The sequence below is a fragment of the Taurulus bubalis genome (genome assembly GCF_910589615.1).
Source record: "Taurulus bubalis genome assembly, chromosome: 21".
Taxonomy (NCBI): Eukaryota; Metazoa; Chordata; class Actinopteri; order Perciformes; family Cottidae; genus Taurulus; species Taurulus bubalis.
The window spans coordinates 718,371-732,500 of NC_136609.1; the positions used below are offsets into that span (position 1 = coordinate 718,371).

The following is a 14,130-nucleotide window of genomic DNA, read 5'->3' on the forward strand; positions in this document are numbered from 1 at the left end:
CTTGTATCCGAGATCTCGTTCTTTCGGTCACGACCCAGAGTTCGTGACCATAGGTGAGGGTTGGAACATAGACCAACCAGTAAATGGAGAGCTTCGCCTTCCGGCTCAGCTCCTCTTCACCAGGACGGACCGGTACAGCGCCTGTTTTATTGCTGCAGCCGCACCGATCCGTCTGTCGATCTCCCGCTCCACCTTACCCTCACTCGTGAACAAGACCCCGAGATACTTGAACTCCTTCGCTTGGGGTAGGCAGTTTGTCCCCACCTGGAGGGAGCAATCCACCAGTTTCCGGCAGAGCACCATGGCCTCAGATTTGGAGGCGCTAACTCTCATCCCTTCCGCTTCACACTCGGCTGCAAAACGCACCAGTGAATGCTGGAGGTCACAATCCGAGGAGGCAAACAGGACCACATCATCCGCGAACAGCAGAGAGGCGATCCCGAGACTCCCGAACCGGATCCTCTCCGCCCCCTGGCTGCGCCTAGATATCCTGTCCATGAAGGTCACGAACAGGACCGGTGATGAAGGGCAGCCCTGGCGGAGGCCAACACCCACCGGGAACGTGTCTGACTTACTACCGAGGATACGGACACAGCTCCTACTGCAGGCGTACAGAGACCGGATAGCCCGTGCCAACGGGTCCGGCACCCCATACTCCCGCAGCACCCCCCACAAAAACCCCCGAGGGACCTGGTCGAAAGCCTTCTCCAAGTCCACAAAGCACATGTAGACTGGTTGGGCAAACTCCCAGGACCCCTCCAGTAGTCTTGCAAGGGTAAAGAGCTGGTCCACTGTTCCACGACCGGGACGGAATCCGCACTGCTCGTCTTGAATCTGAGGTTCGACAAGCGGTCGGAGCCTCCTTTCCAGCACCCTGGCATAAGCTTTTCCCGGGAGGCTGAGCAGTGTGATGCCACGATAGTTTGAGCACACTCTCCGGTCCCCCTTCTTGAAGATGGGAACCACCACCCCGGTCTGCCAGTCCATGGGCACTGTTCCCGACCCCCATGCGACACTGAAAAGGCGTGTCAACCAAGACAGCCCAACAATGTCCAGCGCTTTCAGCATCTCAGGGCGGATCTCGTCCACCCCTGGCGCCTTGCCACCAAGGAGCTTTTTGACTACCTTAGCGACCTCTGCCAGGGATATGGGTGAAACCACCCCAAAGACTTCCGGCGCTGCCCCCTCTCCGGGGGACATGTTGGCCGGGTTTAGGAGTTCCTCAAAGTGCTCTTTCCACCGCCCGACGATGTCCCCAGTCTGGGTCAGCAGTTCCCCCCCCCTGCTGAGAACAGCCTGGGGTAGGCCCTGCTTTCCCTTCCTGAGCCGTCGGATGGTTTGCCAGAACTTCCTTGAGGCCAACCGAAAGTCCTTCTCCATGGCCTCCCCGAACTCCTCCCATGCCCGAGTTTTAGCATCCGCGACCATCGCAGCTGCAGCCCTTCTGGCCTGCCGGTACCCGTCAGCTGCTTCAGGAGACCCCTGGACCAGCCAGGCCCGAAAGGCCTCCTTCTTCAGTTTGACGGCTTCCCTCACCCCCCGTGTCCACCACCGGGTTCTCGGGTTGCCGCCACGACAGGCACCGATGACCTTCTGGCCACAGCTCCGAGCAGCCGCGTCCACAATAGAGGCTTTGAACATGGTCCACTCGGGTTCCATGTCCCCAGCCTCCCTCGGGATTTGTGAGAAGTTCTTCCGGAGGTGGGAGTTGAAGACCTCCCGGACAGGATCCTCCGCCAGACATTCCCAGTTCACCCTCACTACACGTTTGGGTTTGCCAGGTCTTTCTAGCCGACTCCCCCGCCATCTGATCCAACTCACCACCAGGTGGTGATCAGTTGACAGCTCTGCTCCTCTCTTCACCCGAGTGTCCAAGACATGCGGCCGCAGATCAGATGATACGACTACAAAGTCGATCATTGATCTCCGGCCTAAGGTGTTCTGGTACCAGGTACACTTATGAGCCACCTTATGCTCGAACATGGTGTTCGTTATGGACAAACTGTGGCTAGCACAGAAGTCCAACAACAAAACACCATTCGGGTTCAGATCGGGCAAGCCGTTCCTCCCAATCACGCCCCGCCAGGTTTCTCTGTCATTGCCCACGTGAGCGTTGAAGTCTCCCAGGAGAACTATGGAGTCGGCAGGCGGCGCCCTTTCCAGGACCCCTCCCACCGACTCCAAGAAGGCCGGATACTCCGAACTGCTGTTCGGTGCATAAGCACAAACAACAGTCAGAGCTTTACTCCCTGCAACCCGTAGGCGCAGGGAGGCGACCCTCTCGTTCTCCGGGGAAAACTCCAACATAGCAGCGCTCAGCTGGGGGCTCGTGAGTATCCCCACTCCCGCCCGGCGCCTCTCACCCTGGGCAACTCCAGAAAAGGACAAAGTCCAACCCTTCTCCAGGAGCTTGGTTCCAGAGCCCACGCTGTGCGTGGAGCTGAGCCCAACTATATCTAGCTGGTACCGCTCCACCTCCTCCACCAGCTCCGGCTCTTTCCCCGCTAGCGAGGTGACGTTCCACGTCCCTAGAGCTAGTCTATGCTGCCGGCGATCGGCTCGCCCAGGTCTCCTGCCTGGCCCGCCTCCCGGTCTGCATAGCACCCGACCCCGATAATTCTCCCCGCGGGTGGTGAGTCCACGGGGTGACTGCTGCTCCATGTTGTTTCTTCGGGCTGAGCCCGACCGGGCCCCATGGGCGAAAGCCCGGCCACCAGACGCTCGCCGACGAGCCCCCCCTCCTGGGTCTGGCTCCGGGAGGGTGCCCCGGTTTCCCTTGTCCGGGCGAGGTAACTTCAGACCGTGGGCTGCTATTCATCAGGTTTTTTTGAACCGCTCTTAGTCTGGGCTCTCCCCCGAGACCTGTTTGCCTTGGGAGACCCTACCAGGGGCTGACGCCCCGGACAACATAGCTCCCAGGATCACTGAGCCACTCAAACTCCTCCACCACGTTAAGGTGGCGATTCATTGGAGGAGCAAATATATATATATATATATATATATATATATATATATATATATATATATATATATATACACACACACGTACACATACATACACATATATATACCTACATTTATATGTATGTATGTGTATATATATAAATACATACATACATACATATATATATACACACACACATACATACACATATATATACCTACATATATATGTATGTATGTGTGTATATATACATACACATACTTTACATTTTTAGTTAGTTAGTTGTTTAACCACGCAAACAAAAGGAGATTTTTTTTTACATAAATTACTTTTATTATCTGCAGTTAAAGTTGTATTAACCCAAATAAATCATAGGATAAATACATAAATTAAATACATAAAATAATGTAATAATACTTTAATTAATCTTGAATATTATTTAAGAAAGTACATTTCTTTCAAGAAAGTATTATAATAATAAATATGAAATAAATATAAAATAAAAAATATTTTCTGATCTTCAGTCAAGAAAAGGTATTAATTTGATAATGATTTTAAAGTTTTTAACATTTACATTTGTTTTGCTTTTGCGAAACTGACAGGAAACATTCAATAAACATGTAAAATGTAATACAAATAAGTTTAATCAAACACAATTAAAAACAGAGTTAAAGCATTTATATTAGTATTAAAGGAAACTTGACAAGCAGAGATGTGTCATGAGTTTAATATTCTGAATCTCCTGATCAATACATCAACAGATCCTAATCAATAGATCTCAAAGACAGATGAAGTATTGCACAGAGCTGAGCCTGAAGATCAACAACTCAATATTACATTCAAACAAACAACAGAGTTATTGCAAATACATGAGTCATACTTCCACCTGGTGCAACACCTGCAGTCACCTGATATTCCACCTGGTGCAACACCTGCAGTCACCTGATATTCCACCTGGTGCAACACCTGCAGTCACCTGATATTCCACCTGGTGCAACACCTGCAGTCACCTGATATTCCACCTGCAGTCACATGATATTCCACCTGCAGTCACCTGATATTCCACCTGGAGTCACCTGATATTCCACCTGGTGAAACACCTGCAGTCACCTGCACCAATCAGGACTCGGATCAGATATGAGAATAAAAACAAAAGATCCAAACTCTTCATACGTTCATTGATGCAGCGATAATTTCAACATTTACAAAGCTGGTGATTTTACATCCAGAGTGCGTCTAAATATAAATATATATGTACAAGAACACATATGGCCACGCCCCCTTATGGCATTACGTGCCTGGTGGGCGTGGCCTTTCGTCCAGCCCCGCCCACCCCCAACTCCAAAAACAGACCAAAGAAGAGCAAATAAATGCTTTGCAACATGAAAAACTGAGGAGACAAACACAAATAAAAACACCAACACAAAGTAATATAAAAAACTCAGCTGCTGCCAGTCCGGTCCAGTTCATCTGGTCCGGTTCCGGTCTGATCCGGTTCCGGCAGAGGAGAGGTAGTGCCATGCTTCATACAGATGGAGGAGCTGAACGTTTGTTCAAACACAACTGGGCGGGCCAGGCGGGTGGAGTTAACCTCGTCCATGTCCTCAAGCTAGGATACTCTGAAGTCCGCATGCAGCTTCATGTTTCATAGAATACTTTATTTAAATAGTTCAAAACTGCTGCTTGTGTGGTTCGGCTCTCTGAGCGACAGATGCTTCGTAACCTGGAGTTGTTTTCGTTGTGCGTCTTGAAATTCAGCTCCTCTGCAGCCGCAAAATAATATGTGCAGTAAATAATATCAAAATTACTTTTCTCTGTAGATTCTTCATTAAATGTTCATCATTGTTTGTCCTCCGAGGGGAGGTGGAGGCCACGCCCCCTGGTCCTGCTGATGCAACCATGGCCCTGCTGATGCAACTGGCCTGGAGCCGGTCCTGCCAGCTGCCATGGCCCTGCTTTCTCCTCCTACTGTCCCTGCTGATGCCCCTCCTCTCTACCTCCTTCTGCTTAATGGATCGTGGCTATCTAGATCATGGACCATGCATACTACTCATTATATGAATAATTTCTGTCACATTCATGTAATGTGCTGTAACTCCGTTACGTTATTCATTCTGGCCACATGACATCTGTTGCTTCTGTCCATCCGGGTAGAGGGATCCTCCTCTGTTGCTCTCCCTCAGGTTTCTTCCCCTTTTTTCCCTGTGAAAGGGTTTTTACTATCTTTATTGGGGGAGTTTTTCCTGATCCGATGTGAGGTCCCGGGACAGGATGTTATGTTACAGATTTGCCCTCTGAGGCAAACTTGTATTTGTGATGTTGGGACCATAAAATAAACTGAATTGAATTGAATGTTCCCTTCCAGAAGGAGGCCACGTTCCCTTGGAGAAGGAGGCCACGTTCCCTTGGAGAAGGAGGCCACGTTCCCTTGGAGAAGGAGGCCACGTTCCCTTCCAGAAGGAGGCCACGTTCCCTTGGAGAAGGAGGCCACGTTCTCTTCCAGAAGGAGGCCACGTTCCCTTCCAGAAGGAGGCCACGTTCCCTTCCAGAAGGAGGCCACGTTCCCTTGGAGAAGGAGGCCACGTTCCCTTCCAGAAGGAGGTCACGATCCCTTGGAGAAGGAGGCCACGTTCTCTTCGTAGAAAATGACTGAAACTAGTTGAACAAAACAAGCAGGTCTAAAGGTCCATTTAGTGGCTTTTGATCACATCACATGCTCTTCATCACTTCACATGATCTGGAGCACTTTAAGGAAGACTTGCAGAGAAAAGACTAAAGTAAACAGGAAGTGGGATCATTAGCTACGTGTTCCGTGAAGAGCCTGATCGACTTGTTTTCCTCTCAGGTTAACTCCTCCCGCTTGGCGCCGCATGCAGAGGAAAACAAGCGGACTCTCTTGAGGCGTCACTGGTGAGCCAGCAGGGCGCTGCGGTTGGCCTTCACCTTCTCCAGACGCTTGGACAGGTGGGTGTTGCTCACCTCCAGCTCCCCGATCCGGTCCAGAGCCGAGCGCAGCTGCCGGGAGACGAAAACACGACGTCAACGGTTTCATTTCCCGGCCACGAACAAAGACAGACAGTTATTAATCATTTTTAAAAAGCATGAAATGGAAACATCTTTAAAAAGATACCTCTCTATGAAGTTTTCTCTTATCGACTTTCAGCTCATCTTCGATCTTCTCTGCGTTTTCCGACGCCGACTTGTATCGAGTCACCTGACCCTCCAGACGGATTACCTGAGTTTGAAGAACGTTTCATTTGCACCAAATGATGCCGTTCATTTTCTACTAAACACAGAAAGGGATTCACTTCATCTGCCGATTCTGATGCTACACTTACATTTTGTTCCAGAGTGGTGACTTCCTGTTCAGATTTCACCAGTTTGAACTTGAGATCGCTGATTTGTCTGTTGGCGTCTCCTAATGAAACAAACAGGGAAGGAAGGAACCTGTAAATACTACGAATGCTGATTCATGACGAGAAGAAAATCTACAAAGCCCAAGAAAAAGACCAGAGAAAACATCTCCAGAGACTAGGAAGAAGACAAAGACGAGAGAAGAAATCTACAAAGAAGAAGAAGAAGAAGAAGACAAAGACCAGAGAAAACATCTCCAGAGACTAAGAAGAAGACAAAGACCAGAGAAAACATCTCCAGAGACTAAGAAGAAGACAAAGACCAGAGAAGACATCCCCAGAGACTAAGAAGAAGACAAAGACCAGAGAAAACATCTCCAGAGACTAAGAAGAAGACAAAGACCAGAGAAGACATCCCCAGAGACTAAGAAGAAGACAAAGACCAGAGAAGACATCCCCAGAGACTAAGAAGAAGACAAAGACCAGAGAAGACATCCCCAGAGACTAAGAAGAAGACAAAGACCAGAGAAAACATCCCCAGAGACTAAGAAGAAGACAAAGACCAGAGAAGACATCCCCAGAGACGAAGAAGAAGACAAAGACCAGAGAAGACATCCCCAGAGACGAAGAAGAAGACAAGGACCAGAGAAGACATCCCCAGAGACGAAGAAGAAGACAAGGACCAGAGAAGACATCCCCAGAGACGAAGAAGAAGACAGAGATGAAGAGGACTCACTCTGGAGGTCCAGAAGATGAGAGTCTACCCCGTTCTCCAGACCGTCCCCCTCTGGATTCTGGACTCCGTCTGTCCCAGTCTTCTGTCTCTGATTCAGCTGAGACTTCAGCAGCCTCACCTGCACATTAACACAACACATCTTGATGAATGAATACACATTATGGTTTAATAAATGTATCTTAATACAAGTCTGAAGCAAACATCACCTGATCCCGTAAACTCTCTCTTTCTTCAAACAGTTTCTTCAGCCGGAGTTCTGCAAGACGAACAGATTTTAGATCACCTGGGACTCGAGCTGAACATAGAGATGCAGGTGAGAATAGGTTCATCATGACAACACACTTACAAACAACAGCTCCAGTGAGTCATATTTTTGACATCACGTTTTGTGTTTCCAGCTCTTTCTGTAACCAATCAGAAACATAAAGAGCCAAGAATAAAACCCTGAGAAACCCCACTAGGGATTGCAGACGGTAATGTGCGGATAAAACCATAATTACCATAATTATCAATATATAAATGAATACATGGAAATTAAATGATTCAAAGAAAAACTAATGTATTCATAAATGAGATAAATAAATACAGTGTCTTACCCCTGTACATTGTGATTTCACTGACCATGTAAATTAACTCAATAAAATGTTAAAACAACAGTTAATTATATGCTTTATTAGGAGTGTTTTCAAAGAGAATATCTTGTTTTATGAAAGAAATGCAGACTTAACACACATCATACAAACAGAAGAAGTAGTCTGGTACAGTTCATGTTCTTGAGTATTAATCACTTTGATTCTAGATCCAAAGTAAATTAGTCATGTTTTCTCCCTTTTGAACTCGGCCAGATTATTACACATTGCGTGTCTCTTAGCGGTTTCATAACAGCCAATAGAGGAAGTTACATAACGTGCACGTGATACAGCGAGGGGAATCTAGCAAAGTAAATGTGAAAAAGACAGAAGGAGAGAATTCTGCATGAATTACGTGCTCAGATTCTACATCCGGTGAGTCAGACTAAATGTATTCCTTTAAAGTGCCAACAAAGAAAAAAATAAAGTGATTTCAACAACAACCTACAGATGTAACACAAGTGAGTATTAGATTCCACTTTATTCTGCTTCAAAACTATGAAATCTGGCAGTCGGGTTTGTTTTTGCATTTCCTGCTGCGCAAACCGCCTCTTTCCTCTCCGCCGCGTAGCTTCGTGCCGCTCGTCGCTGGAACAACTTTTACATCCGCGAGGACAACCTCCGTTGCCGGTTGTTGCCGTGTTGCCGGTTGCTGTGCCGTCTCCTCGCCAACCTCCTCGCAACTGTCCATGTGTCCGACCGACGACTCTCCCTGATCCTCAGCATTTGATCCTCGTGACTCGTCAATATGGTGATGCTCAACGATTGTCCCTTCTTGTAGACTCAACAGCAACTCGGGAACAGCCATCGCCTTGATTTTATCTACAGTTATTTCTAAAAGCCTTCGGACCTTTGAACTTTGAGAGTTTGATGATAACGTTCGATGCCTTTTGAGTTGTGTCTCAAAAACTTCTTCAGCAGATGCAGATTGGGTTTTTGCAGGTTCAGCAAAGTAAAATTCCACAAAAACTAATTCCTCAGACCGGCTCGTCACGGTCGGATCGCTCTGACTTTGCTTTTCTTCTTCTCTGTCAACAGAAGTCACCCTCAGCTCTTCTTCATGAATGGATTCAGGGACTTCCACCTTGAAGTGAAATCTCCCCCCCAAGTTATCTTCTGATGTCTCTTGGTCGTCACTTGGAGGATCCTGAATGTTTTCACAAATGCTCCTCGAGTCCACAGAGACGTCATAAGTTTGGGGATGTACCTCTAGAGAAGCTAGAGGAGTGGATGGTGTTTTTGTCCGGTTGTTGCATTCAAGACATTCAAAGGAATTGTCTTGAGTCTTTTCTTCAATTTGAACAGCTTTTCTAACAGCTTCCTCTGTACCCGACTGTCCATCAACGATTGACTCATCTGCTGTTAAAAATGCATCAAGCTCTGATGGTTTGAGTTTGGTTTCCAAGCTTGGCCCTTCAGAAAGCCCAGAGCCATTTCCATCACCCTCAACCTTCAAAACCCCATCTTCATGTTGGGTGCTTCCTAAACCCTCTGACGATTGTTGTAGACGATGAGAAGCTTCACCCATCGATACAACCGTCTCATTCTCTACCAAATCTCTGAGAACTTCAGTATCTTGATCTACAAGACGTCCTCCTTCACACTCGTCACCATCAATTTCAGCCGACTTGTCAACTAATTCATTTTCTTTCAAACCGCGCACTGACATCGGAGTACTGAACTCATGAATTTGATTTTCTTTTGCACCCAAAGCTGGAATATCTGGCACTACTTCCCCATCTGAGCAGCTTACATCCCTGCATATGTTTCCAACTTTCACTTGATTCTGTAAAATACGATCAACAGCGGACGAACACTTTTGCGCGACATCACTGTCAGAAGATGGAGTCTCATTCCCCATCAGAACTTTCTCTTGAGTCGGAGAGTTCAGTTCTCCAGCAGCCATGAAACTGGACACCACTGCTTTGTTGTCCAGGATCAGGTCTCTCGCAGGTCGAGGTGGAACAAGTCTTGATTTGTGGACTTTTTCATTTGCAGCTCTGCGAACATTCGAAACCAAATCTACACATTTTGCCCGACTTCCAGATTGATGTACTAACAGTTGATTTCCTCCCAGACCAGTTTGGATTTTGCAGATTTGGTCATCAAAGGAGTGCTCCATTTCCGCCACAAGGACATCCCGGTTGGATGATACCGGTTCACTGTGAGGTGTGGTTCTGGCTCGAAAGGTCAGATCGACATTTAATTGGGTGACCGCAATTTTCATCCGTTGTTTTTTAATTCCCTCATTTCTAAACTGTCTGATTTTAAATTTCTTGGTCGGATCTTTTTCACTCCCTTTGTTTCTCGGTAGTTTCCTAGCGTCCTCGTTTTTTCTTGGATGTTTTCCTGTTCCATTTCTGTCCTGTTCATCAAACCCCTTCGCTAAAGTTTTGGTTAGATCGCTGGCAGAAATGACGCTTAGTTTACGAATCCGAGAGCGGTTATACTTCACTTGGTCCTGCGGGAGCTTGATGCCTCCTGCCGGCTGCCGCTCTTCCCCTGAAAGACCATGAAGAAGACATTGAAGGACCAAACATAGCTGGCCGGTTAAAGATGTAGAAGGAGGAGAATTTAACTGTAAAGATGTTTGGAATTAGCCTGAGCCGACTGGACGGGAGATGAATCAACGTCTTGATCACAGATGAATTAAAGGAGCTCTTCAGGACAATGCTGATGTGTTCGGCGACAGATGATGATTAAAACATCCGACCAAAACAAGACGCTTAGTTGATTGAAATCATCATAACATTGAACAAAAAGAATTAAGTGGCATGCATTTGTTAAAAGGCAGATTAAAACATTGGACATCATGCATTTTATTCTGAAATGTGACACAAATACAAGAAACAAAATGGATGGAATGAAAAAATTTGTTTCTAAAAACTTATACTTCTCACATATTATCTTTCTTAAAGTATAACTTCAAATTAAAATGTTTAACTTAAAATCTACTTCATAAATCATTTTAATTAAAATATCTCATATATCCTAAACTTGACTTAGTAAATCAAAAGTTTGACTGTTAATAAAAAACAAATTGACTTTAAATTTAATTATCTTACATTCATATTTAATAATCTGAAAAAAATAAGTAATAATCGTGAAATTTAAAATGAATGAAATAAACTCTTCAGGTGCATCAACACCATTTAATTGGTTCTTACCGAGCGAGCTCTCGGCCAATCGGGGGGCAGATTCTGCACTGACATCATCATCATCATCATCATCATCATCATTCACGGCCTCCGTCTCCCCATTGGTGGAGACCTCGGGAGAGACGACGACGCCGTGTTTCTGTCAGGGAGGAAACCATTGAGTCATTAATTAATCAATCAATCAATCAATCAATCAATCAATGGACTCTGTGTCACTGGAAGGATTGGGCTGCGATCTGCTCGGCGACATCACACAGGTGACATCACACAGGTGAAGGCAGTGACATCACACAGGTCAACACAGGTGAGGGCAGTGACATCACACAGGTGAAGGCAGTGACATCACACAGGTGAAGGCAGTGACATCACACAGGTGACGGCAGTGACATCACACAGGTCAACACAGGTGAGGGCAGTGACATCACACAGGTGAAGGCAGTGACATCACACAGGTGAACACAGGTGAAGGCAGTGACATCACACAGGTGAAGGCAGTGACATCACACAGGTGAAGGCAGTGACATCACACAGGTGAAGGCAGTGACATCACACAGGTGACGGCAGTGACATCACACAGGTGACGGCAGTGACATCACACAGGTGACGGCAGTGACATCACACAGGTGAACACAGGTGAAGGCAGTGACATCACACAGGTGAAGGCAGTGACATCACACAGGTGACGGCAGTGACATCACACAGGTGAACACAGGTGAAGGCAGTGACATCACACAGGTGAAGGCAGTGACATCACACAGGTGACGGCAGTGACATCACACAGGTGACGGCAGTGACATCACACAGGTGACGGCAGTGACATCACACAGGTGAAGGCAGTGACATCACACAGGTGACGGCAGTGACATCACACAGGTGAAGGCAGTGACATCACACAGGTGACGGCAGTGACATTACACAGGTGAAGACAGTGACATCACACAGGTGACGGCAGTGACATCACACAGGTGACGGCAGTGACATCACACAGGTGTTCCTCCTCAGTACCTTCAGTAAATCTCTCAGTCTGACGACATCGTTTCTGAGCCGGTCACGTTCGATCCGAACGATGTCAGAGATTTCTCTCTGCCTCTCTAACGCCTGAGAGGCAGAGGAGGAGGAGGAAGAGGAGGAGGAGGAAGAGGAGGAGGAGGAAAAGGAAGAGAAAAATAAGTGAAACAGAAAACATTTAGAAATATGAGTTGTGTTAAACAGGAAGTCAAACAGAAAGGTAAACAGGAAGTGGCTCACTAGAGGATGTTCAAATCGTTATTAAAACGTGGAGATAATAATAATAATAATAATAATAATAATAATAATAATAATAATAATAATAATAATAGTGGACATTCTCTCTATCTGGTCGTACCGCCATCTTCTTCTCTTTCCACTGCAGAACTTCCTGCAGGTCAGAAACCTCCTGACAATAACTGCTGCTCTTCAACCGGAGGTCAGACACCTCCTGGAGGAGGAGGAGGAGGAGGAGGAGGAGGAGGAGGAGGAAGAAGAGGAAGAGGAGGAAGAAGAAGATGATAAGGAAGAGTGTTAGTCTGAGCTGCATTAAAGGATCAGTTCACCTTATAAATTACTCCCAAAGACACGAGAGAAGTGAAAGACAAGATGTTTTAGACTGAGAGCCTTAAAGGTCAAACTACATCCCATAAAACAACGATATGAGAGAGTATTGATCTGGAGGCGATTGATTGGCTGGTTGATTGGTTGGTTGATTGGTTGGTTGATTGGTTGGTTGGCTGGTTGATTGATTGGTTGATTGGTTGATTGGTTGATTGGTTGGTTGATTGGTTGATCGATTGATTGATTGGTTGGTGGGGAACTGACCGTCAGCAGCTCTTCAGAGCGCCTCAGAGCTTCTTCCATCTCGATGAACTGGAACTGCAGAACGAGACGCGCCTGCCGCTCGCGCTCAAACTCCTGAGGGTCACATGGTACACGTTATTGATCCGATCAGGACGCTGGACACCATGAGGGCAATGGATCACTCAATGTTTGGTCATGGAAATTTGGGGAAAAGTCATGGAAAAGTTCTGAAACCCATTGGTCAGAAAGTGTCTGAACCCTGCATGTCTGACCAATGATCTCAGGACTTTTCCATGACTTTAAACCAATCTCCATGACCGTTCCAGGTTCTCCATGACCGTGAGAACCCTGCAGGGTCCGGTACCTTGGTCCGGTCGTCCCAGTGCCTACGGGTCTCCCACAGCAGCTCCTCCATGTCTCCCAGTTCCTCCTTCAGGTTCTCCACCTGGTACTTCAGGGCCGACTTGTCGTTGTGCAGCTGAGCGTTAGACACCATGGCCCTGCGGTACTTGTCCTGCGACTCGGCCAGAGAGTCCTGGACACATCCATGTTGTTACGTTCATGATGTTGTTACGTTCATGATGTTGTTACGTTCATGATGTTGTTACGTTCATGATGTTGTTACGTTCATGATGTTGTTACGTTCATGATTATGTATCATAGTCGTACTTCACACTGAAGGACGGCTCGTACCTTCATGTCTCTGATGGACGCCTCCGTCTCCACGGAGAACGACGTGTCACAGCTTCCTCTGCGGGACGAAGCTCCGCCCAGAGAGGCGAGCGTGGCGGCAGAGAGCGTGGAGGCGGTCCTCGAGCCCTGAGGAAGAGCACATCTTCATCATCATCATCATGAGCTGAGGATGGCCTCGTGCCCACGGCGTAATCTTCATCATCATCATCATCATCATCACCACCACGGTTTAGAGCTCACAGCTGCTGCATAATATAATAATGTGTATTGATAATAATGATTATCGTTGACTCACTTTGTCCATGAAGTCTCTGTCGGGTCGATCCTCCACCTGAACACACAAACACACGTTATTGTTGTTGTTGTTGTTGTTGACTAGAGGAGAACCAGCAGACAGCAGGGGGCGGCTCAGACAGACACCCAGAGACGAGAGCTCACCACTGGGCTCGCACGAGCTGAGGAAGCCCTGGAGGACGCCCGGGAGCTGGAGCCCAGAAAACCACTGTAGTCTGAGGGCTGGGGGGGGGTGGGGGGGGGGGGGGGAGAGAGAGAGAGAGAGAGAGAGAGAGAGAGAGAGAGAGAGAGAGAGAGAGAGAGAGAGAGAGAAGGAAGGAAGGAAGAAAACAGTTCATTAGGATGGAAATCAATTTTTAATTTTGTCTCCAAATATTTAAATGATCCGGAGAGAAGGAATGAAGGAGAGAGGGAAGGAAGGAAGTAAAGGGAAGGAAGGGAGGAAGGAAGGAGAGGGAAGGAAGGAAGGAAGGAGTGAGGGAAGGAAGGGAGGAAGGAGAGAGGGAAG

General features: G+C 47.1%; 1 protein-coding gene across 1 annotated transcript in view; it reads right to left on the minus strand.

Annotated features, from left to right (window-relative positions):
• Positions 1 to 5,621: 5,621 nt before the first annotated feature.
• Positions 5,622 to 14,130, minus strand: part of lrrfip1b (leucine rich repeat (in FLII) interacting protein 1b) — a gene marked incomplete at its 5' end in the record, with an annotated part of 18,252 nt that continues 9,743 nt past the window's right edge. The window contains 13 exons of the mRNA XM_079236774.1: positions 5,622 to 5,959; positions 6,075 to 6,179; positions 6,283 to 6,362; positions 7,034 to 7,151; positions 7,240 to 7,289; positions 10,830 to 10,959; positions 11,826 to 11,918; positions 12,187 to 12,279; positions 12,657 to 12,749; positions 13,000 to 13,170; positions 13,329 to 13,454; positions 13,624 to 13,659; positions 13,767 to 13,844. Of these exons, the coding sequence (XP_079092900.1) occupies positions 5,849 to 5,959; positions 6,075 to 6,179; positions 6,283 to 6,362; positions 7,034 to 7,151; positions 7,240 to 7,289; positions 10,830 to 10,959; positions 11,826 to 11,918; positions 12,187 to 12,279; positions 12,657 to 12,749; positions 13,000 to 13,170; positions 13,329 to 13,454; positions 13,624 to 13,659; positions 13,767 to 13,844 (1,284 nt within the window). The 3' untranslated portion in view covers positions 5,622 to 5,848. The remainder of the gene's footprint in view (positions 5,960 to 6,074; positions 6,180 to 6,282; positions 6,363 to 7,033; positions 7,152 to 7,239; positions 7,290 to 10,829; positions 10,960 to 11,825; positions 11,919 to 12,186; positions 12,280 to 12,656; positions 12,750 to 12,999; positions 13,171 to 13,328; positions 13,455 to 13,623; positions 13,660 to 13,766; positions 13,845 to 14,130) is intronic.